The 26,175-nt window shown below is 38.0% G+C and overlaps 1 protein-coding gene across 1 annotated transcript in view; it reads right to left on the reverse strand.

Moving 5' to 3' along the window:
• Positions 1–26,175, reverse strand: part of ADAMTSL1 (ADAMTS like 1) — a 307,052-nt gene that overhangs the window by 76,293 nt on the left and 204,584 nt on the right. Inside the window, exons 11-15 of the mRNA XM_058044542.1 lie at positions 18,094–18,144; positions 15,115–15,319; positions 13,712–13,859; positions 10,794–10,878; positions 1,588–1,889 (exon numbers count right to left, since the gene is read on the reverse strand). Of these exons, the coding sequence (XP_057900525.1) occupies positions 1,588–1,889; positions 10,794–10,878; positions 13,712–13,859; positions 15,115–15,319; positions 18,094–18,144 (791 nt within the window). The remainder of the gene's footprint in view (positions 1–1,587; positions 1,890–10,793; positions 10,879–13,711; positions 13,860–15,114; positions 15,320–18,093; positions 18,145–26,175) is intronic.

Consider the following 26,175-nt stretch of genomic DNA (forward strand, 5'->3'; position numbering starts at 1 on the left):
AATCACAGTATAAAAATGTGGAATGGTGGGGTGTGAATCTAGGCAGCCTAAGTTCACTTTCAAAACATCATCAAATGAGAATTCTATGTTTATATCTACCAGGACAGAATAATTGTTACATGATATTTGATGACAGCTCTGGGAAATGAAGCCACCAGCAGTAGACTACATGACTAACTCATTCCTTCTGGTTGCTGCTTCTGGGAGGTGAAAGGTTACTTCTGCATCTATCCAGTTTCTTCTCCCAGGACTCTAAACCCAATAAAATTAGTTTGACCAGTCTTGCACCTACAGCTACAAAAATATCTGACTTAGCATCTGCTAATCTGCTAAGTCTGGAGTTGATGTCAGACAAAAAGAAATCTTAGCTAAAACTTTTTGCTGACAATTGAGAGATTAGCTTTATAAAGAAAAATGTGTCATACAAATCAGCCTCTGTTAGTTACATTTGAAAAATACAAGCATGAGCTCTATATTCTAAGAAATTACTTCAAGAGGATACTTCTAGGAACTAGGAACTGTTCAGGTTTTGGTAGTGACAGTAAGTGTGATGAATTGTTACTGCATGCCAGTAACACCAACACATGACATGTACTCTTGTAACATCAGTGTTTCTCACCACTTAGCATACACTAGTGTCTCTCTTTTTTTTTTTTTTTTGGTAGGAATTGTTTTCTACTAATTGAGGTTTTCAAGACTATAACCGATTACCTGTGAATCTGTACCTACTATTAACCCATAAAATGCTGAGTTTTTTTTCAGTTCTACAGTATTTATTTTGAATTTTTCTACAGTAATCCTTTCTTAAATCACCTGAAAGCTGTAAAGTAAAAAGACAAGAGCTGGAAAACTCTAGGTTTAATTAAAAAGACACTGGACTGGACATATTTCTCAGAACTAGTCAGATAAAATGATGGGGAAAAAAAAGTATCAGAAATGTGTGTTAACAGTCTATGGTATGTGCAACCTGAGAACTTGATTAACTTTGAGAAACTACAATTGCCAAGCGTGCTTGTTGCAGACAACCACATAATTAGTGCCATTTTGACGTAAGTTTTCTTTTGCACTGGGATAGAAGCTGATGCTCCTTATTGATAGGAGATAGGGAATGGCTGAGCACTTAAAATATCCATTATTTTTTTCATCTGCAATGGGAGGACAATTTACTTCCATCTGTTTTTGCTTGCACAGAGCAAACCAAGAGATAAGAACTAAAAATTATCTGTGATTGTTAGCATGTACCATCAGACCCCTTTAACATTTAGCTTTTTTTTTGGTGATTGCCTTTGGGTGATCAGTTGATAAAGGAAACAGAAATATGTGATAAACTGAGCACTCTCAGTGAGAATCTGAGCACAGATCTGGAAGTGCTGGGCTAAAATATGTTGTGCACATGGGATTTTATGCATTCCTTATCTTGCCTTTTCAAACATGTTTGGACTCAACAATCTCAAAGTTTTATTTCCTTCCTAAATGATTCCATGATTCTAACTAGCCATAGCGAAGCAGTATGTTCATGTGTACTAAGTGCCAAGCACACACTTGAAGAAGGAAAACAAATCCAGCACAGAAACATTTTGCACTTACCTCCTCCACAGGACTCTGAGCATTCTGTAAAGCCTTCATACTCCCAGTCATAGAGCTCATCGAGCTCCTGCAGGCTGCCAGACAAAAGCTGAGTCTCCTCTGGCGTGTATTCCGCTGCCTCCCCGCTGCAGGGACCAGTGTAACAGGCTCTGTGGGACACGGGTTTGGGACCTTCACACTCATCCATGGGCAGATCAGCCACAGACTGAGAGAAAGAGAGGAGCACTTGGCATTTCACAAGCCGCATCTGGCTGCCTACTCCACAGGTGACACTACAGGTGGACCATGCCTCAGGAATAAACCTGTGAGAGGAAGAGAGCAAGGCAAGTTATGTCCACAAACTGCCAGGGAAGCAAAAGCAGGATAGCCCTATCTAGGTAAAATTTTATGTAATGAAAAACAAGTCCTTCATCCCATCATAAATTTATTAAGAACTACACACAGGACATTCTATTGACAGCTCAGTGGCAGGTCTCTTCATGTCCAAGAAGTAAGACAAGCCCTTGTAAGATCCACCTTGATCCTAAAACATCTCAGTGCAAGGCATCTAGCAATCTCCCAATGTGCCCAATGTACATGATGGTCCCACTGGCTACCTTTTTCAAGCATTCAAACCACATAATCTTTGCCTTAGTTGTTAATTTTTTTTTCACTAGTAAGTATTGAGCAGGCTGCTGTTATCTGGTAGTTGCAGAACTACATGGAAAATAATTTCAATTGTTTTTCTTGTGTCACAGGAACTGTTTCAAGTCTTAATTTGAAGCTAGCAAAAGGTGAAGAGAATTCATAATATCTTAAGCTTTTTTTTGTTGTTTGTTTTATTTTTCTTTTAAAATTTATATAAATGCAATTTAAAAAAATCGAAATAATTTTTTTCCCCCACAGGACATTTACCTTTCTCTCATTAAAAAAAATCGCAACAGTGTTTAATTTCTATAGTGGGTTTGTTTATCTGTTGCACTTGTCTTACTGATCAGTAACCCTTATATGCTCCAAATTTTTCCTTCTGGAAGTCCATGAATATTTTATTAAAAGCACTTTGCAGCTGTCATTACAGTAAAACAGACTGAATTCCTCAAAAATGGAATAATTTCTCAGTTTCTCTGTGTCGTCATTGCTTTTTCAATGTCAGTGCGATAAACTGGACTAGCATTTTACTCAAAATTATCAAGCCTAAGATTCACATCCCATATATATACCATATCACTACTACTCTGTTGCAGTAATGTAACACACCTTTTTTTTGCTGAGCTCATGCTGAACTAAGCTGACACCTAAATCTATGCAGAAACAATAGTTTCAGGGCACTCGGTAAATAACCTGCAATACCTGTGCTTTGATACCTGATGTCAGTGGCATTGGAGCACTGATGCAAAGTTATGAAAACAGGGTAATTTAGATGGCTTTATCTGACTGCCTTGCCTTCTCCATTGGCCACTCCCCAAAACGTTCTGCCACAGTCAAGTTCTAAGGCAAGGGTTGTAGATATACTTCAAGGACTAGAACAAATGAATGAATGGCTGGATCTGGCACCGATCCTCGCTGAACCTCACAAGAACAATCCCTATTGATAACACCCCCCCATTAACAATAAGTGTTTGGAATTTGTCTGCTTCTGCAAACTCAGCTTTTGGGATGTGTTTTTCATGGAAACCTGGCTGTCACTGACAGTATTCATCTTCCCTTGGTCTTTATTTTGACAGGCCACACCAGAGTTGGACAGCTTTGACCAGGGCTAAAGGCAATATACCTGTCTGTTTCTGCTATGGTCTGGGGCTCTAGCAAACTCATTTCTTACCTTGGAAGGAGAACCACAGGAATCCCATTAACAGTTTTGATAGGAAGAAAAGGGATATTTAGTTTTGGGATCAACATATTTGAAAATATTTTTACACTCTTCTCCCTTTCATCCCCTGGCTTTCTCTCGCTGACAAAAGGACTTTCCCTTCATGCTGAAGTTAAAAAAATCCAAAACATAAAAGAGAAGCCAGAGTTTTCCCAGGATGTATATATCAGGATCCCTGACTGGAAGATCACAGTCTTTTGGAGCAGGGCGTGTGCATCTCTTTACCCACTTTTTGGGGGTCTTTATAAAATCTTGTTATAAACCTGACATCCGCTACTAGAACTATACACGGAAAGTAGTAGAAAGGGAAGAAATGAATTGCAAATATTATTGTAATATCTGAAAATATTTCTAATGCTGCTACAAAGACAGATAATTCTTTTAGGAGCAAAGCTTTTGGGAAACTCATGATGCAAACTGGTTCCGTTTTCCTACTCGTAAGACATTTTAACTTAAAATATCAGTCTTGTTTCCAAGATGATATCTTTAATTATGAGAGGATTTTACACTTCAGCAACACAGGCAAGCCACTATAACTGCAGCTGCTGAAATTCTATTTTGATGCAGAAAATCTCCTTTCAGAGATTAAGCAGTTAAGCATCAGCCACTGTCACTTAGGTATTTTGACTAGTTGAAATGTACACCTTCTTAACCTGGTAAACTGAGAGGTAGAAACACTAACCACATTATGGGGAAAAAAAAAGTCCAGGTCTTCATCAGAAGCTGTCTTTCTTATAGTTTTGAACACTGTAAATTGTTCTGTAACTTTGCTTTGTTGAAGAACTCCTGTACTCCAAACCAAAAGGGAGGATATTCTTGAAGGTATTAAAATTACTAATTTAGAAAAACAGAGATACTTAAAATACTTGGAATATTTACACATGACACATATCATACATACAAACATGGGAAAAAAGGGAGAGGACACACAAAAAAAAAAGTAAGAACATTACTAAAGAAGACTGGATCCTCTTTAAAATGGCGTTTGATCTAAAAATGCCAGCTATTATATTATTTCACCCAAGTCAGCAGGAATTTGGTTTTTTTTAAAGCTATCTAGGCTCAATTTCTACATTTTAAGTTCTCACATTGGAAATGTGATTTAATTCTAATATAACTATTAGCTGGTAAAGAGAATATTAGCTGAATCAAAAGAGTTAAAAGCAGAAAAAAGAGGGGAAACTCATTAAACCCTGCAAAGAAATCTCCATATAGTAATGGTCATTACAAATGGAACATTTATGTAAAGTGAATGTATAACATAAATCTACAATGTTTCTAAATTTTCCACCATCCTAACACCAGAAAATTATAAAGGCTTTCAAAGATCTTTGTGTTGTCATTAATGACAAATGTTGCCAAATGGTGAACGTAAACCACAAAAAGTATATGAATAAGAAGGAGACAGTTCATGCATTTGAAGTTATTTGCCCTGCATATAGCTTGTCTTCCACTGCTCAGCATTAGGCATTTCTGTATGCTAACCTCTGAGTTACCTAGAAAATGGAAGTAGTGGAATAGATATACTGACAAGTACTTTGTAGAGAATGGGAAATGACTGAGGTGTTTCATTTGTCATTCCATATTGTTCAATTAAATTCCACTGAAATAACTGTCCCTCTAACAACAACCCTAATAAACAAGCCAAAGCAATAACTCATTCCTTCAGCTAAGGACTGATTTATACTCCCCTCCATACAGAAACATATATGTAACTGGAGGAAGTCAGAAGAGAATTCAGAAGACAACGTCAATGCTCAGCAGTGGGAGACCTTTCAGAGCAGGTCACAGTGGGTTCAGGGTGAGACCCATGCAGAGCTCTGCTGAGTGTTTCAGAGATTTTCAAAATTCTTGATGGATGTAGCAACAGCCTCTTCTGTCTAGGATGTGGTTTCCTACAATGTGTTATGAAGAAAAACAAGTGTATACACACTGGTGTGCTTTGAACTATGGAGAAAAATAGCTAATTTTCTTCACTGCTACATAATTACATATTGCCCTTAATTTTGATTGCCTAATGGTTTTTCTGTTTGCTTTTCCCCTTTTTGCTTTGTTTGTTTGTTTGTTTGTTTTAAAACACCATTAGTTAAATCCATGGCTTAGGTAAAGTCTGAGGTTTTGAGACATGCACATACCAGTGGGACTGAGTATTCTAAGGCAGAGATACCCATCTATTAAGGTCTCTAAACTCAGATAATACTGGTGAAATGAAAAGTTCCGTGGCTTGCTTGAAAATTCTTGGGAATTTTCTGTGATGAATCCAGAACTGAGCACAGACTTCCAGACTCCTTGTGTTGAGCCGAAATGCAATTCCTTCCTCTTCCTTCAGGAAACACCACCTTTTCATGGGTTTTAAGGCCTGGGTAACACCACAGGATATTCACATAACAGCACTGGACAGCTGCTGGTGTCATTATTCAGAGACATGAAACAGTGGTCATTACCACTTATCAATAAAATATCAGGCTCCAGTTTTCAGAGTATTAAAACTGGAGGCAGCCTGCACAGGTCCAATTCCAATCAGACTGATTCCATTCAGTCCCTCTACAGTTTCTTTTTAAGTTGCTTGAATATGACTTTTCCTTCAGGTTTGTTTCTTTATTTGATGCTGTTGGTGCTTTTCATTCACTGCTGCCTTTTTCCACAGGGAACAACTGTTTCTGTCCTGTATTGCTGTTACACATAAATCTTCAGTAGTTGTGACTGTGCATAGTGGGTCCTTGAATGAGTAGATAGCAATCCTTAGCTAATGTGTGCATTGACAACCTTCCCTTTGACCAACCACATATATCAGATATTAATATGAAGACTCTTCCTTTTCACTATGTGAATCTAAAGTGGACAAGCAATGGCTCAGTAGATAAAGTGATATATGCCCTCACTATCTTTTTTTTTTTGGCAATCCAACAATCAGAACATGCTCAATTTTTACAGTACAGCAGTAATGGAAAGTTTTAAAATTACTTACTGTGAAGTAAAACCTGTGAACCAGGTATAAAGAACATGATGGAAATTGTTCAATAAGGAAAATCAAACTGAAATAGCTTATGTGTCTTTAGAAGCATAAATACCTACTGAAAAGTAAGAAAGAGACATTGGGTGCCTCTGCCACCCTGGTCTCTCTGTCCATATCCAATTCCCTGAGGGCTTTGTCGCCCCTGCTAATGCATGTCAGGAATTTCCCTTTGTTTTTTACTGAGCTGGCCCCATCACTATGATGGTGCCATCTGGCATCCAGATATTATTGTTTGCCCACTCCCCCATCAATCTGCCATTCTTGCCCCTGCCTTTTTTTATGGCTAGCAGGGCTGTTTATAGCAGTATGTTAAAATCTGGACATGGTGTTAACATACAAAAGCATTTTTCAAAAGTTAGAAATCTTATAAGAAACCCTCCACTACTCATAAACCTAATCTCACTATACATAGAAAACCCCATACTTTTTAAATCACAACTGTTGTTCTTTCTGGCTGCCACACTGTGCTGGTGTAATGAATTCTAGATGAAGAGGTCAGACAGAAAGATACAGTGGCTCCTTCCTCAGATAACATTTCTAATGCCTGGTGAATGGTTACTTCAGGGATGGACAGCAATAGGAGAACAACATGCACCTCAACAAAGGACAGCAAGTCCTTCTCACCTTCAACATTTGTGCTGACAAAGATTACAATACTTTGTTACCAACACAGAATGTTTCACAGTAGTTCTGTCAGCAATTAATTTTTAATTGATCCCATTTAGGTGAGCAGTAGGTCAGACAACCCAAACATACCTGCTCACTCTAGACTTGAAGAGGCTGAATTGGTTGTGATTAATTCTTTGAACAGCAGAACTAATAAAGAAATATTTAAGATGCATTTACATTTGAAGACTGAGTACCCAAGTGGATACTTTGCTATCTCTTAAGGATTGAGCTCCTTTAAAACCTTTCCTTAAACTGGGGAGTTCTACTCAGTCTTTTATTTTAGTGACACGTGTGGAAAACTTCTACTGAATTTCCTGAAGAATATCAACCAAGTTTGACAGAGGAGTAAAATTCTCTGTGATAATTTTATACCTCTTTCAGAATCAGTTAATAGCAATAAATTCAGACATTACTGAGAGGAGAGGAAGGCAACTGACAGATAGACATATACAGACAAAATTAAACTGTAGGACTTGTTTGCATTAGAAATTCCTGAAGATATAAATTATGGAAGGCATTATACGCAGACGGAATAAAATTGCGGCATCTGGTGCTCTGGCAGCACATGCCAGAGAATGATCACAAATTACAGGTGGAAGGATAGTATGTGAGAAATATTGTAGCATTATAAATCATAGCATGCAATTTCATAACATTTAAAAAAATAATATTCAATAGAAAGTTACAAAAATCAGAAGACAGCAATACAGAGATTCACAAATGTGAGAACTCAATTCATAGAAGAAATATGCTGATTCTCAATATAAACTTTGAGAAAGACAACAGAATTGCTTATAGCTGACCTTTGTTTTCTTTGCCTGAAGAAGGATAAAGGGGAAAGGGTCACAATGGTCAGGGAAGAGTGGTCTATTGCTTAGAAAGAATGGCCCTGTCTGTAGAGGAGAATGGGGGCAGTCGGGAACTTGGTGGCATAAGAAAGCTTGGAAAGAGCCTCAGATGAAGCGAGGGAGAAGAATGAATCCTTGCTGATGTCTGTCCAAGTGGGGCAATGAAATTGGTAATTGCTGCTCCAACACAGAGTGAATAGGAAAGTCATTTAATCAGCCATAATATGATCATTCATCAGCCAAAATACGTGGGTGGTAGCCTGACATCTGTAAGGGTGGTGGGCCATGGAATATTACATTGTGTCTCTGCCCAGCTGCAGAAGCACTAGCCAAAAGATGCATTATCAGGGAATACACCTCACACTTGGTGTGTTTGAAATCCCTACACAGCTGAACGAAAGCTGGCCTGAAAGCTGATTGCCCCTTGTATTTTGGTGTGTTATAAATGTTTTGTCTCCATTTTTATATTGCTGCACACAGCTTTTTAATCTAATAATGAGGACCTAAAATGAGTAACTGTTTAAAGTCAGACATTAATGAAAAACAATGTTAATAGTGAGGCACCAAAATCAATTTTAGGTGGAAGTTCACTGCTCAAGATTCCTGAAAGAGATTAGATGTTTTAGAATATGCAGATGGATGTTACGGTTTACAAATGGGGATTGCATGGATGGTTCCTCCAGCACACATTTTCTAAATTTTTATTTGGTTTTCCTGTCTCATGCCTTATCACCAAAAATCATTCTAAAGGAAAATCAAGGCATCTCTGAGTTTTGGGAAATTTTGTGTGAAGACCCTGACTTCGTGCCCTTTATTCTTCCCGTTAGTCAACAGATACAAAAATCTGTGCTTGAATTTATATTAACTGGGTTTCTCATCAGCCTAAAATAAAGATTAGAAATACTCCTAGAGGTCTGCCTTGCAGGGAGAAAACATATGTAAGAAATTTCACTTCATGGCAGACTGAATCTAATCTGGACTGTGGCCCACTGTCCAGAATAGGAATACTAGCATTATTAATCCCACTGGCACGACTGGAGCCTTGCAGTAAATGCAGCAGTCTTTGCAGAAAATGGCCTCCAATGCAGCACAGCAGTGACATGAAGTATGGAGGTGTCATAACTGCACTGAAAACAATTTGAAATTCTTAAATCCCTTTCCCTTTAGATCTCTCAAGGAGTATTTCAGCATCACAGTAATATAGCTGTAAGGTTTTCCACAATATTTTATTAAAATACACAACATGACAAACAACAGGTTATGCCTATTCTCTACATATCCATTCTTGTTATTTCTAAAAGCTACATATATCCATATATGTATATGCACATACACAAACATATATATACCTATACTCCTTTACTACAGCGCAATCAACCTTGTTCACAAAACTGATCTAAAAATTTCTTAGTGTAACAAATTACTCTGAATATGACCAGAGTAATTTGATAGCAGCATTATCAGTATTGTTCCTATTTTATGTATATTCCCAAGGTTTATTTACAGATTGATAAATGCACATTTAACTAAGTAATTTAGTATAGCCATGAGAAAAATCACAAGAAAATGCACTTTACAAATAAAAGATTAGTATATCCACAAATATCAAATTTTATAGGCTTTGACTCTAAATTAATCAACCTATAAAGTCTATGGAACTCTGGAAGCAGTTAAAGATCTCATTATACCATATGTGATAGCTGCGACAAATATATATAAAGACATACAAATGCATTTGTCTGTGTAAAAAATATCTGTGTATGTGTGTGCAGAAATGCTTCTATATACATATATTTGTCTATATGTATGCGTATATATACATATGGCAGGTGAGTATTTTTTTTTATTTTGGAGGACTTATTACATATGTCTCCAGCTTGCTGGCAATGCTCCAGTTTCTAATTACTTCAATTAAGACCAATTATGCCAAAATTGCAATTATATTGCATAAAAATGCTTTGCATTTTTACATTTTATTAATCTAATACATAGTTGCAGTTGTAATAAAAAATGCCATGTGCTCAGACACAAGGAACTGGATATTGATGGACCCTGTGTATGGAAGTTGCAATTATAGCATGGATTTATCACAGTTTCAGACAAAAACATCTAAGTTTTTGTACTTAAAACATAACAATACTTATAATTACCCATCTCATTGCTCTAGGCTTACGTGGTATGCATCACAGGATTCAAGTTTATTTTCTTATAAAATTTATACTTTTTTTGCTGTTACTATGCTTTTCCTTGGGGAAAAAGGCAAGAGGGAATCATCACTGGTTGCTTCATTTTGCCTCTTGCTTCACAGGAGTATTAATAAAATAAACAAAACTGCCAAGCTGTGAAGATATAGTGGTAATAGAGAGCATATAAATACATAGGTGGATGCACTTTTATTATAACACTCTTGTAATGATCTTACATGAAATGCATTTATTTCATTAAATTAAATCTGCATTTACCCTCTTGAAATCTGTCTCTTTGCACCTAAGTATGATACAGTCTTAAGACCATGGATTTCCACAGGGTTGGGCTCATCCTTTACACTCTAGCAGAAGCCAAATACATTCAGGAGATTGTGCTAGTTCTGTGCCAGTCCCAGGCTCCCTTGTGGAAACACAGAACTACAGAGGACTTTGGATTGGAAGGGACCTTAGGGATTCTCTAGTTCCCACTCCCCATGGTTTGGGCAGGGACAACTTACACCTCGACCAGATTGCCCAGAGCTCCATCCAACCTGGCCTCGAACACCTCCAGGGAGGGAGCAACCACAGCTTCTCAGGATCACATAACAAGAACCTGTTGTAAGCAAATTTTTGAGACTTACGAGGGTTCTTCAGATACAGCTGTTCCTTCCTCCAGCTCTTGAGCCTGCTTATACCACGGCAACTTTGCTTCCACAGGAAGTTTCTCTATGGAACAAAAACAAGCATGTGAAAATAGGAAGCATGTGGTAACACTGCTATGTGTGCCACCCTCCCTTTGCTCACCAAGTGTGAATGTGATGTATGGGTGCCTTCACGCACACGGGGGCCAAGCAGAAGGAAGACAAAGAGAAATGAGAACACAGGGGAGAGAAAAATACTCTTTCATCACCTAGACTATATTGTTTACAAGGGTGTATGGCCAGATATTTCACTGTTGCAGGTAGAAGGGACAGTGCCCTAAAGCCAGACAGGCAAATTAAAACTGTCACCTTTCAGACTATACAATGGGATTGTAAAAGCAGGCACTTTGGAAACTATTTTTTGGAGGGAAACTTGCAAGTGTAACAGGCCTGCATCACGCATGGCAAAATGTGTAACATGCTTGTATCTACGTTTAGATTTCAGAATGTCAGAAGACACGCTGAGCTTGGTTTTGGGAGATTACAAAAATAAAGAAAATCCTGCTTTGATGAGTGATACAACAAACAGGAAAACTATAATTAAATGGCTGAGCTATGCTTTTCAACTCCGTTTATCAGTTCGTCAGCTATGTGGATTAAAAAAAGTGAACTTGATACTTTTTCTGTCATTCCTGATGGAAAACAGTGGAGCTGCTTTTCTCCCTCTCCAGGATGTGTGCGCAGGGTAATGAGCTGCCCTGCTCTGGGGAATGCAGGGCCATGCTGCTTTGCAAGCCAAACTCCACTTTAATGGAGGGTCAGAGCAGAGTAGTTGAGCTGGAGGCAGCAGAGCTGTTTTAGCTCTACACGGGTATAAAGCAACAGCAAATTTGGCACTAAAGGTTGAGAAGGCGCTCTGCACTTCAACAGAACATTCTGGGCTAGGATCAGGGGAAAACAATACAAAGTGCAGTGAGACTCGGACTACTGAGGAGAACCAGAGCCAGACCTATTTGCTACTCACAAATCACCTCAGCCTTTTGGGTTTGTGTAAGGATGGACTTGTACTTGCCAACAGGAGCAGGTTAATGTCGCTCAGAATAGTCAGGAATTTTCTGTGGCTCTATTGTGCAGAACATTTCACACATGCACATGAAATTTTCCATCTCTCAGTTGTATCACAAAGGAAAAATCACCTACAACTTGACTGAACAGCTACTGCAACTTTAGTCATGCAAATTTCCTTAGAGCAAGTTATTAACTGAGGAAAAGAGGGATAATAATAGAATTACTATTCCTCTATCTTAAAAACAGCTTTCCCCACTCTTCTTCTAACACATTAGTGCCATTTAAGGATGAATGCCATCACAGCTCTTAGGTTAATCTATATTTTAATAATCATCCAGAATACGCAGGAAATAATTCTATGTTCTACAATTTGTTTTATGGGTTTTGGAAAAATCACAAATTTCTTACGTGATTTTTTTGCTTAGATGCAAGTGTTTGTAAAAAGCAAAATTCTTGCCAAACATAGCCTGTTTTGTGACCTCTTAAATAACCTTCCTTTTTTTACAGGTGTTATTAATTAGCATCTACACTGCAAAATTTGTTAGAGGATTAGAAATGTTGATGTTGTACAGTATGCTTTGACAGAAAAATGAACAAAAAGCACATCTAACATAAGCTAAGGAGAAAATTTTACCTTTGGAGATTAAAATAAAATATTTTCTTTTAAAACACTTCCAGTAAAAACACTTATATTACACAGAAAGTTGTATTAGATGAATATACATTCTCCATAAAAAGTGAAAGTCACTACTCAATCTAGTGATATCCTACTTTTTCCCATTATTGGTGCAATATGAAGTGCCTTAGGGCTTGAACAAACTAAAATGAAATAAAGTATATGAACGATTTGCCTTCTATTTCTTTTTTGCAATTTTGCCTTCTATTTCTTTTTTTCAGTGTGTTAAGAGAAGCAAGACTTTCACATTTTTTGCCTTGCTGCTTCTGTCAGCTAGTAAGACTGTATTCTGCTTTGTGTTAATCCAGCTGTCAAAAAAAACCAGTCTAGGACTAAAACACGCAATAGATGAGAGGTTCATTACCCCTTCTGCCCTAAATTTTTAACTCTAGTTGTGTGAAATAAAAAGGAAAAATTTCTAGCCTAAAAATAGAGTAATTTGGGTTGGATGGCACCTTTGTACACCATCTAGTCCAACACTCTTCTGAAACCACTGCTCAGCCTTCAGATACACCGATATTCAAACACGACCCCTTGCATTATGAAGGGAAAACTGTGAAAGTGTTGCAGAACAAAGATGAGGAGGAAAACTAAACCAAATCACGCCAAGCTTTGCACAGGACTTTTCATTCCATGAGAAATAATGGAAGACTTAGGAAGTAACTCCCTACATTCAGAAATTATGCATGTGTGTGCCGCAAAGGGCAGCACAAGATCTTATGCAGGGTAAAGATGTCATGCTCTCGCAAGGGTGGGCTTCCAGAAAGGAGTAATTTACTTTGCTCCCTGATGACTCCCGTTTGAAGACATTTTATGACAGATAGATCCTAGCTGGCTGTGCATCCTTCTAAGCAGAAGTCAGTTCTGGATGGTTTGCAGCCCAAGATCTCTTCTGCATCTTGCTGCATTTAGCTCGGATGTAAACAGTGAAAATACAGCTAAATTTACATTTCTATTGCTTAGTCTGCTGGACCACAAATTAACTATGAAAACCCCAAAGCTTGTAAGATGAAAGAGTCAGCACTCACTCCAAGCTGCTGGCAGGCAGACAGGAACAGACAGGTGCAAAATCATAACGCAGGTGCAAGTGGAAACAGTGATGCAAGTAGTGAAACAAAACGGCTGAACATGAAAGAGCTCTGAAAAATTTATGAGAAACATTCTGCCTCATTACCTTTGGGCTTGTAGCAAGGAGTGGGTACGACACATTCTTCTTTTATGTGTGGCTTTGTTTTAGTACTACAGCCTCCTGTATGCATCCCCCTGTGGTCAATGCAGAGGACCACACGGTATCTGAGTCCTTGTCCACAGGTCACAGTGCACTAGATTGAAAAAAAACATAAAAGGAGAAAATGAAAAGGAGAAAAAAAAAATTCATACAAAGCAATGATAAATATAAGGGGAATATCCAACATAAGAGAGCCAAACATGATGCAGAAACACCCAAACTTGAAAATAAAATATTCATAATATGTGGTAATTATGGATAAGGTATAAAATTGACAGAAACTTTTGCCTTTTTGCTCAGAATATTTACTGGATTTGGACATTTTGTCACTGGATTTCTCTTGCAGTGCCACTTTTGCAATGTTGCCTACTTGGCTTGTAGCCACCTGTCCCATATTGGATATGCTCAGTAACACCTTGTCAGTTTAATTTGGAGCCACTCTGTTTTGCTTGGACAAAGTACTGGGGCTTATGCATCAACAGGGACTACGCTCAGCTATTGTGGAAAAAAGCACCAAACAGAATAGGAATTATCAGGCTTTCTTCTCTCAGACACTTTTTTTTTTTTTTTTTTTTTTTTTGCTCTGGTTCATCAACTTTTACCCCCTGCACAGATTGTTTCAAAATTGGTTCCACAGGAGACAATCAGGAGTACTCATCAGTTGGAAGTGCTATGGATGTTACCAATGTTGTTTTGCTCTTGGACAGCAGCTTTCATCTGAAAATCAACAAACACCTTGCAATCACCTCATCTGTAGGTAAACTAGCCTAGCTTCTAAAGCACAATTTACTTGGTGAGAAACTGGAGGGGGTGAGAAAATATATTCAAGCCAAGTCTTTATGTACAAAGTTAAAATATTTCACTACTTTTGTGGAAGGACATTTCCAAGACATTTACTTTTATAGAGAAGGAAAGGCAAGTCAGGAATAGACAAAATCAGGTATCAAAGAGCAGAGTCATATATAGATTTATGTGCTTCTTGAAATTTGTCAGCGAGTTAGAATTTCAATTTATGACTGAAATACTGTAATACAGAAAAACCATTACATGCTTATAGGGGTTTTTTTTTGTGCATTTCACTTATATTCCCAGTCTATTATTAGTAGAAGGTCACAAAATAATGTTACAGAGCTGATTTATTTTTCCACCATTCTCCTTGTTCATGTTCATCTTAATATGTTTTTCCTGAGTGACTGCTTTGCAGTTAGCAAACAGCATAATTTAAAATACAGGTGTTGGTAATGAGAGAAAACAGTAAACGTTCTAACTTCCAAAAACTCACTGAAGTATAATTTAAGATATTTTCCCTAGTGTGTTAAACACAAAACCAACAAAACTGAATTGGTTACCGGGGACCACTCTTGAGCAAGCCACTTTGGACAGTCAAATATATTGCAAGGCTGGACAACAGGCATCTTTGGAGTATACATGCATTTCCATTCTTCCACGGGGCTGATGTGCCCCTGAATGTCTTCTTCCACACAGGAGACACTGCGGCTTTGAATGCCCCCTCCACAGGATGAGGAACAGGCAGTCCAGGGTGTACTTTCCCATCTGGGAAAACAAAGAGGCATCAGGAAACATTGCCCTTCTTGTTCCCACCCCGACTTGTACCCCCAAAATGCATAAACTGCTGTCTGAAAGGTTGCTTGTTTGTATGGGGGTTTTTGTTTGGTTGTGGGGTTTTGGTTTTTTTTTTTTTTTTTTTTTTTTGGTTCAGCTTGGCTCAGCTGTTTTAACGGGGTAACATCAGTAAAAATTAATAATGCATCTGTTTTCACAGGTGTCCACAGTAGCAAAGCATGCTCCTGGCTGGTGTCTTTTACACCACAGTTAATAATATGAAATCTCCTCTCTCCCACTAATCCAATTACTACTGCCACAGAAAATCTAAATACTTTTTACTTAGTTGTTTGTTTTTCCTTTTTTTAATTGATGGGATTATCATATTTTCATAATTTCTCATATTCTGAGGAATCTTTGTCACAAATCACAGGAAACAGCGTGCTGTGAGGCTGATGTCCCTTTTGCAGAACATAAAGGGAAAGAGCAGTGTTTTTTTCCAAGGAAGCAACTCAGTAGAGAAAAAAGCAAGAAAGATGAGAGGAAATCACCAAAAAGAAAAATATGACCATACTTCTGAGATATGTGTCCTCTGATGGATAAACCAGGTGGACCTTGTTTCCTTACAGTTAAGGCAGTAAGAGGAGCTGAGAACCCATTTTTTCTCTGCAAGTGCCATGGAGAAAGCAATGAAAAATCCTAACAACATATGCATGTTCTGAAAAGCTATGTACACTTACAAGAATAATCCTTTTTTTAGTGATGCATATGCCATAAGCTATGTATTACTTTATATGTGTGTATATGTATATATATATATACATACACATATATTTATATATACACATATATATACATGTCTGTCCACAAAAAATAGTCTGGTATTGCCTCTCTTATATTCAAGCCTTTGTCACAGACTGGATGTGGGACCATTCCCATGATCTAGTGTGGCTATTTCTGTACATTACTGTGTATGACTGAAGAACAGAAGTATGTGTGTCATGCCCACCTGGAAACATTTAATGAAATAATTCAGTAGCCCACAAGGCAAATGTCTTTTTCATAATGACATTACAAATACTTTTTGAAACAACAATTTTGGTCAAAAGATTTCAGTTTTTGATCTCAAAGAACAGTTTTTGTGAAAAACACCTCACCAGTTTCCTCCTTCAGACAAGAAGTAAAAAAACTAAAAGGTGAGGACTTTTATTGTCTCACTTAAAACAAAGGAAATATTTTTGTTAAGTAACAAATACAGGATCCCCAAGATTGTTGAGCAATATGAAAAATGCTTATCTTTCTCTCTAATTTTTCATCATGTCAGCCCACAATCTACTTATCAGCACCTAGCAATACCCTGACCTGGCTACTGTCCAGTAGCACCACAAAATTCAATGTGAAATGGCTTAAATTCAAAATTGTTTATGAGTAGTAAGGCCACTGATTAATTCTGTGACTTACCACTAGGACTGGTGGAACAATTTTTACACCATGCACAGCCATCATCATTTGCTGATCATAAGCCACATATTTTACAAAGATGTAATTTTAGGGGTACTTCTACTTAAATGTGTTTCCTGTGGTTCTTCTGAACAAGTTTCCCAACATACAGCTAATGTTTCTTGCTACCACAAACAAGAGGCCCCAAACTGAAATTCAAAATTTGCTTGGCTCAAAATTTGATGGCTCAACCCACGTGAGCCACCTCTTACTAGCCTTAAAAATAGATGACACCAGGAAGTTTCCTGAAGTCTTTGGGACAAGTTTCCAGGTGTTTCAGGCAACCTTAGCAAATTCAAGGAGCTTAAATATAGCAGAGAGTTTTGTTCTCAGTTGGAGGTTGCTCCATGTTTTGGCTGGAGACTGTGGAGTATGAACACACTGCATTTGTACACTCATGCTGAAACCTCTGTGCATCAGGCCTCAATAAAATTGGATGGAGGTTGTTTCCTCACCTGCATGAGACTATCAAGTTGTCTAGAGGGTTCTTTCTGTGATTTCATAACGCAAGACACAATAAATTAATGAAGAAGAAAACACAGCACAATACTTTTGCATGTCCAGGCAGCATTTTAAAACCTAGATGTTATTATCCTTCAGCTACCAAAAATTTTTATAATCAACAGTCCTATTCACTATTTTAAAAATAGTTACTCATCTGATTATTTCCATGAGAATCTTGAGTCAGGCATTAAAGACAATTGTGAGACAATTAATGATAAAAATCAGGTCTTGATCCTATTCCTGCCCTAAACACCTACTTTTTAGAAAAGCCAGTGAACGAATGTCCCTGGGAAAGGCATTAGCATGGGTTTGTAGGATCAGAAAACAACACTAATATTGCCAAACCTCAAAATCTCACAAATTATAGGAGTGCAAGAAGCAGCCAAATGGGGGTGAGGGGAGAAAATCTTGTGGTTCACAATAAAGCCACAGATTGTAGTTTTGCTCAGAGAGGAGTAAAGGACAAGAATAGGAAACTTGTGAGAGAAAAGGGGAAGTGAGGTTGAGGAATGAGAGAAAGAAAGGGATCACACACTTAATAAATCTGGACTTCTCCTTCAGTTAGGCTTTAATTTCAGTTCTGCATTGACAGAATTTATTACAACAGGTTAGCACTTGAACATCTCTATATTAATCTGTAAGAGTCCAGAGAAGCAGGACCTGTTAATTTAGCCTGAGAGTAAAGCAGGAGTACAGAGAAGAACAAAAGAAAAAGAAAACAGATTTGTTAAGCCTAGCATCTGGTTGACTTTTTTACATACCGAGGAAGGGGATGGTAGAGGTCATAGGGCATGATCTGCTTGTATCCATCACTGTTAGGAACAATAATGCCAACCCTCTGAGTAGAAGGTACACATAATAAAATAAACACTAGATGATTACATTATACGACTTTTGTATTACAATATTGTATTACATTACACAGATTTTTATATTACAGTATTATAAATCAACAAAACAAGATATTTTACCTAAGATGTTATCCCATAAAAAAAAATATATACTTCCATCCTACTTTTTCTGAGTAATTCCAAGAAAAAATCAGTGGTTACTACTTTTTTCTTATAAATATATTATTGTTGGACAAATAAGCAATCTATTGCTAAAAGTGACCCAAATATTATTTTAACTTACATTTTTATTATCTAGCATCAAAAAGAATGTTTCTATACTTGATATATTCTTGGAGCTTGGATCCAAAGTCACTGATGACAATAAGGGAACTTCTATCTGCTGCAGACCTCTAAATAAATTCCTTTTTATAACTATTTTATGGTTGTTTCTGCCCATCGAATAAAACCTCTGCTTATACAGGGTACAGGATTAGAAATCTGAGTAATCACAGCACAAGAATTTGTATCTGCAATGCTTGTCTCTTCACCTTAAACTAGTACAGACCTGTATTTTTTTTCCCTGAAAGAAAGAAGAAGCCTGAGAAAAGATTAATATGTCAGGTAGAATTTTTTAGTTTGTCAAAACTGGTTGGATTGCTTTGCTGAACTGTTATTGGTGTGGTGTCACAATGTAAAATCTAAAAGTTACAGAAGGCAATAGCATACATCAAAATTAGGAGTTTTCTGAAATATTATCTTGCCAGTTATGTGTGAGATGGATGCCGTTTTTCTCACTGTCAACTACAGGATCTCACTGAATTGCTGGTCTGAAATATCGTATTTTGTCTGCAGTGTTTATAATTTTGGCTCAGAGTAACTTTAACCACGTTTCCTGGTTATCAGACATATCTATTAAAATAAACCAGATGATCTTGGAGGACCTAATTTATCACCTTCATCAAAGCCATTTGGGTATTTGGATGGGGCAAGTGGACAGAAGAATCAAGAAGTGAATACTAACTGCAATAAAATAAAAAGTGTGTCTCCATCCAAGTTACAGAGAGATGAAAGAAAATGAATGTCAAGAACAGAGGTGGTTTTGGGAGCCTTTTACAGATGAGAGGTGGTAGGTGTGCTGCTGTGGATTTCTGCAAGGGGGCAGGAGTGAGGGAGGGGAAAGGGAGAAAGTATTCTCCATCCTCCATGCTCACTGAAAAATGCTGTGAGCATTCAAAGGAGAAAGGAGTCTTGTCAGGCCAGGCCTAAAGGGGTCTATTCTCCTTTGAGTCAACAGGGGTTTTGTATGCATAACTTGTCCAAGATAGAAGAATAGATCCCACTGTGTTTCCACAGCAAGGAGTCAGCGCCAGGTCAGCATGCTGGAATTTTCCAGCTAAAGCGCGGGAAGCAGCTGGAGCCCTGGAAGTGTGAGAGGGACTAGACAGTCCCTCTAAGATTAGCAGCCACTGCAGTCACAGGAACTCTCTGCATGAGTGCGCATATTTGCATTTTCGAAGAGCCGCCTGTCCTCACAAAAATCTAAAAATCTAGGAGAGGTTGTTCTGGCACTGGGAAAAGACAAATGGATCATTTAGAGTATAGTCAACGAACAAGTCTTTTCAGACTTAGCCTGATGGGTAGACATCTGTAGAATGTGGAGGAATTGTGTACTAGTATTTTATGATGGAAAGAACTTCTTGTGAGGGTTTTTTTGCCCCTGCCTTGGAAATTTGCTATTTTCCTGACTCTTCAACTACTGCTGTTGAAGTTCCCCTCTGAAGCTCTCTGTCTGCACTTTCCAGCTCATCAGCTTGCTGAGAAGTGGTTGGGAAAAAAAGTTAACATAGTGAGTTAAAAAATAAAATAATTACATTATAAAAGTATCTACTGCCTAAGAAAGAAGCAAATTTCAATAAAATTCTAATTCATTGCAGTAAAAATTATTTTATTTCTAATAAACATGATTGTCTATGGGTAATCCAAGTCTACATGCTTTAGAATACATTACTTCCAAGACTGTTCAGACAGAAATAACTGTAACATATTCAAAAACTGTTATGAATATTAAGTAACATTTACAAAGCACTAGGTTAATATTGTAATTGGAAAGGTTTGACCCTCAGAAATTTTGCATGCAAAAATTACATTTCTATAAACAGTATTGAGCTCCACAGATTTACTGATTCTGTCTTTGTCCATATGTGAAAGGCTGCCAAAGGCTCTCATTCTGCAACTACAAGAAAATCAATCACAGCCATAAAGTCTTAGCAAGGAAAAAGACCCCCACGATAATACACAATGGTTTAATTTATGACTTTAAAAAAGAATTGTCTTAAAAGTTAAAACAGAAGAGCAGATGGCCATCATATCATTAATGCCATCTGCACTTTTCTAGCTAGCCTTGTGTGAGGTTTTTGTATGTGCTCCATAAAAAAGTCCCTAAGACTAAATTACACTTAAAAAAAAACAAACTTAAGAGATTACTTTGGTGTATTCTTACTTTTTGATGGGACAAAGTGGTTTAAATTCCATGACTCTATCAGTCCATCATACTCCTATAAACAACATGGAAGAGATCTACTTTATGGGGTCTATTTACTGCACATTACCCAGATAATGCAAAGGGGATGGTGTGCTAAACGAGCAGAGGAAATAATAATTCCTTCACTGAAATATGTGCGAGTAGCTAACAGGACTCATTCACAAAACATCAAGAGATTTGGCAGGAGCAGGAGCAGAAAGCAAATTACTTTGCAGTGCTGTTCTGTCTCATATGTCTGCAATCTACCATGCCTTTCAGACCAACAAGTCCTATCATATATTCTGCACATTGTTTTTTTTTCCTCCTGAGGGCTGGCAGTCTCAACACAATTGCCCTTCCAAGGCATGGTTGGAATAGGAGCTGCACATGCCAGAGGTGAGAGTGCTGCAATCAGATTTGCCATCTCTGCAAAGATTCAGCCTTCCCCTGGGATGAGTTTCCACAGCTGCATTCCTTGGAAGACAAGTTTGGTCAACTCCTCCCCGGTTGCTCCTTTTCCTGCTTAACCGGATTTAGCACAGATGACAAGCTTTAAGCTCCAGTGCCTTTCTCCTCTACCTCTCTGATGACTCCATCTTTCTGACAAGGCCAGCCTTTCCCAGCTCTGTCTCCTGCATGCCGTTGAGTCTCTCAACCTGTTGAGCCAAGCAGGGGCAGGGGTGCTAAAACTGAGAGGAGCCAGCAGAGAGAAAGGACATCTGCTCCTAAGGTGCCTCAGGGTGGTGTGACTCACATGGGGACAACCTGCCACTCCTGTGCTGATGTCCTGCACCTTGCTGTGCTGCTGCCCAGCCTCTGCAGGATGCTCACGTGCTTCTGGCTCATAGCCTCCACTTCTGCTGAGGGCTCTGTTTTGCTGGGGGGGTCCTACTGACAGCTGCAGGGCTGCCCATGCAATAACCTGGGTGGCTGCACCCATTACACCTCTTTCCTGATCAAACTTGCATGTGAAGATTTAAGCCTTCACTGATATCTGTCAGACCTGAGAGTACATTATCTGCATGGCAGGGACTGTGCCATCCAAGCAATGGAGCATGTTTAAGACATTATCAGCAGCAAACAAATAATAATGAAATGTTAAAGCAGCTTGGGTTGGCTGTGCTGGAAGATATGAAAGTGCTCGCCACCAGAGACAACAGTTTAGCATCTAAGCCAGCAGCTCTGTGAAAGCCATGATTTTCACTGGACAGACAACAATCTTGTGCAAAAGACTGCATTTTAACACTTCAAATCCTGACACTAAGGTGGTGCGTTGTACTGCATTTCAATGATCTCTGAAGATGTCACACTGCGACATTATCTCCTTGATAAGAACACTTCAAGAACACTTTGTATGTTGAGAAACAGTTAATGAGACCCTCTAACAGACAGTATCTGTTAATGCCTCCCATGTATTATTCTGGGGATCTACTACCTTTTCCCTTCAGAGCGGGGGCAGGTGACAGTAACACCCTGCAGGCAGTGAAACAGTACTTCTCAGTTACGCCACCCGTATGAGTCACCTTTCTGGTTTCTGGATGTTACCAGTATGAAACTGAACTACTATGTACATCATATGTATTGGTCCTTTTATATGCTCTTAGTACTTTACAGACTGGCAAAAGCCAATGTCTGCTGCTTAAACAGTTAAAAGTGGTATGTCAGTGGATACATTAAAAACCCACTTATGAACGAAAAACACTATTTAGGAAGCCATTCTTCTGTGTCAGCATCCAAAACACCTCTTGCTTTAAACAGAATGTCTGTTTGGCATGACAGTATCTTACCCTTATAAAAATGTCTTGTTTATGGTGCAGATTTTAAATTCTAAACAACATTTTGTTTGTCATTGCCATAGACTGCTAAACCCCAATCTCTTCACAGTGCTCTGAAGAGATGTTTCCAGTCAAAAGCAGAAAAAGTAATTCCTTTCAGTAGCATGAGTGTAAGGCTTCTAAACATCTCCTATTTTTTTATTCAGTTCAATATTTTGTTGTGGTTTGGATGAGCAGTGTTTGATACAAATAGGGAATGAGCTGATAAGTAGTTAATAGTACTAAATTTTAACAACTGAATGTCCAGTGAAAATCTTTGTAAATGACTTGCTGCAGTTTTGGCATCTTCTAGGACTTAAACTAATTTTCCTGCAACTTCATCTTGGGTAGACAGATATCTGTATCTGATGCTCATAACAGTACATGATATGTTTTCCCACCGTACAGCTTGTTATTGGAAGAATTCTGGAACTCCCTTCTGCCTTTCTTTCCATGTTCCATTAAGACGTATTGTCCCCTCAGAGCTGAATTTGCTCTGCTATTCACATCTTTTAAGTGCTTGAAAAATGCTTCCTGGCCCACCCCCTCTACCTAATCTAAATTTTCTAGATTAATTTAGATTACTTCTGCCCTGTCCAAAATTTCAAGGTTTCAACTACTTGTTTTGAGAAGAACTGTATCTCTTTAGGTATCTGCTGCTCTTGAGTTTGGGTAACCCAAATTATTACTAACAGAACACTGCCATTGGTACCAGCTCCTTTTTCCATCTACAACTCCACTTTCACATTTCCAAGCATATTATGAACTTCTCACAGCTTACAATAATTCTGAATAGCCATAACATCCTGGTGTCTTTTGTATGCATTTACTTGTACTTCAGTGTGCTTGTTAAGTTAGCTGAAAATGAACAACTGAAAACTACAATTTTGTTAAAATTTAAATTGAATTTTAAATTTCTTTTTTGTAATGCCTACCTCTGGCACCACGGTATTGATATTTAAATGAGTATGCTAAAAGAAAAACTTTGACAAGCAGGAAGAGGAGTTTGCAATTTCGCTGGAGGACTCCATAAATAGGGTATATCTAAGAGTTCTTCAGGTCTCTAGACACTAAAAACCTTGTTGAAATGAGAGATTCTCCCCCCCCCCCCAAATATTCCACAGGTGTAAACAATATTTCTAGTGGCAGGCTTACAGATTGAACTCTAGGCAAACTCCAGGAACTCAAGTGTTAAAAAGAACACTTTATACTAGAGGCTTGCTAATACAAAATTTTTTAGACAGTTGCTTTATGAATTTAGAATCTTTGCTGAAGTTGCCATTAGAAATCTTTATATGACATTGAAATCTCCTAGTAAAAATACAAATAGACCTATTGTGACTCAGAAACTCCCACATTAACATGGAGCAGGGATAGGCAAAAAATATGGGAGATTGGTAAAAATGTAGAATGGCATGGCTGGGAATGCTCCCTAAAAGCTGAAGACCAAATCTAGAAATAATACTGAGAGTATCCTGGTGAATGAGTGAATGATGAGTGGGGCAGCAGTCTTTTTTACATTTGCCTAAATTGCTTTTTGGGGGGAAGCCTCTCTTGGAATTATGAAACAAATTTATCTTCTGCTTATAGCACCTTAGAATTATCCTAAGTGTTTAGCACACCCAGTTAAGTCAAATCTGAAGAAACCTTTTCTCTAAGCAAGAAAAAAAAAATCCATTCATTTTTTACTAAAATATACCAGAAAGGACGATAAAGATGAAAGCCAAAATTAAATGGGTGAAGCACTAATACTGGATTTTGCCCCATGGAAGGTGGGTGGACTAGATTGAATTGGCTGCTGTTTACGTCAGTAGGTAATATGCATATAAACTTATTTTTGCCAGTCAAAGGCAGACTGCTGTAAAATCATAATGGACTGTCAACAAACAGGCCTTTCCTTTTTACTTTGTTGGTTATTAAGGATGCAAAACAGATTTGGTAAGAGAGGCTGAAGGGAGCAATGCTATGTAGGGATTAAAAGGCACTAAATGTCATCGTGTATCATGTGTTCTGTGGCATGAATCACCGCTCTGACTTAGATGAACAGTATATGTGGCTGCCTCTACATAACCTGGAAAATGAGCATGTATAAGTTATATGTGTTTGATAAATAACCATTCACATATTTTCCCATGTTCATTGAGACTAAGCTTTTTTTCTATTCATGATGCCAGCAATACTGCTTATTGCCATAACAAGCACAATAAAGTAAACATTTCTATGCACTAAACCCAAAGAGGCAACAGGCTCACACAATACGTGTGGTATTAATTTAAACTTTTCTTACCCTTTGCTGAAAATTTTAATGTTTAGTGTTTAGAGCAACCACTCTCAGTTCCTTTATCCAGCACCACTATGGTCTTCAATGATTATTTTCTGTGGCATTCATTAACACACCATAGGAACAGTCAGCAACCACTAATCAGCTATGCCTCAATGGAACTGGGTTTGCCAGGAAAAATTAACTTCTTGGTTTTATACTGGTGGAGCAGAGCAGCCCCCACACAGCACAGACACTGCAGAGCCTCCTTGTCCACACTTCTGACCCTGTCTCTGCTTCCTACCCTCTTCCCTACTGTGAGAAACCATCAGGAATCCAGAAGTTTCCATGGATTTCCTGTGGGTTTTTTGGTTGTTTTTTTTTTTTTTTCATCTGGGTTGTTGGTTCTTGAATTCTTTACAAAGGCACTTTTGAAAATAGCAATTTGAAATTTGGAAGACTGTGAAGATGTTTCCAAAAAGCCAGGTCCTCTGGGATGGCTGAGCTGTATTTCTAAATGACTCTCCCTCCCCTTAGGGTCTTTATATCAACAACTTTTCCTTGTTATGTCTTATATAAAACAAAATTGCTTCCTGACATCTGCCCAGCTGTTATTTTTTTCCTCTTTCCTCTCATATACCATGTAGTCATCTGCATCACCATTTGAGAATATGTTATTTAAAATCATTGAGAAAGTATGGAAAATATCCACCACAAAAATTCCAGAGGCAAATTACATATTTGAACTGGAAGAGTAGGTTTAAAAAAATAGCATCTAAGAATTAAAAAAAAAAATAAATAAAGCAACTACATAAAATTACCTTCACTGAGACTGTGATAAGTGACTCTAGAAGACAGGTTCCAGATTGATTCATATTTTTCAATAATCCTTTTCCTGAAACATTCATGTTTTGGCCTTCTACCTGATCATACCTGGCCTGTACAGACATCTGCCTCTAACCAATGTGCTTAAAGGAGGAAAGTGCAATACACTGCAGGTAAAGGTGTCTTCTACGACAAAGAAATCTGAGTGTTAACTCCAAAAAAGTCAGTGAACTTCAGTGAAAACTTCCTATAAGAAGTAAAATCTTTGCCTTAGATGATTTGGTCTGCTATGATAATGTGCCTAGCTACCCTAAAGCTGGTTTGTGCAGCAACCACCCTCAGTCAGGTGGATACATAGCCCCACAATTTTCTTAAGTATCCTTTTACTCATCAGGACATCTTTTCTCTTTGACAACCTCCAGAAATCTGAAAGTCTGAAACAGCAACTTTTTCAGTGACACTTGCTTGAACTCACAATATCAGAGGTGGTAATAAACAAGCCTAGAGGGAAAGGAGCTGGTGATAATATGGCTTTAGGGCATCCTTGTCCTGTCTGCTGGGTAATGCTTAACCACCTTTTGGCAAAGCCA

The sequence above is a fragment of the Melospiza georgiana genome, chromosome Z (genome assembly GCF_028018845.1).
Source record: "Melospiza georgiana isolate bMelGeo1 chromosome Z, bMelGeo1.pri, whole genome shotgun sequence".
NCBI lineage: Eukaryota > Metazoa > Chordata > Aves > Passeriformes > Passerellidae > Melospiza > Melospiza georgiana.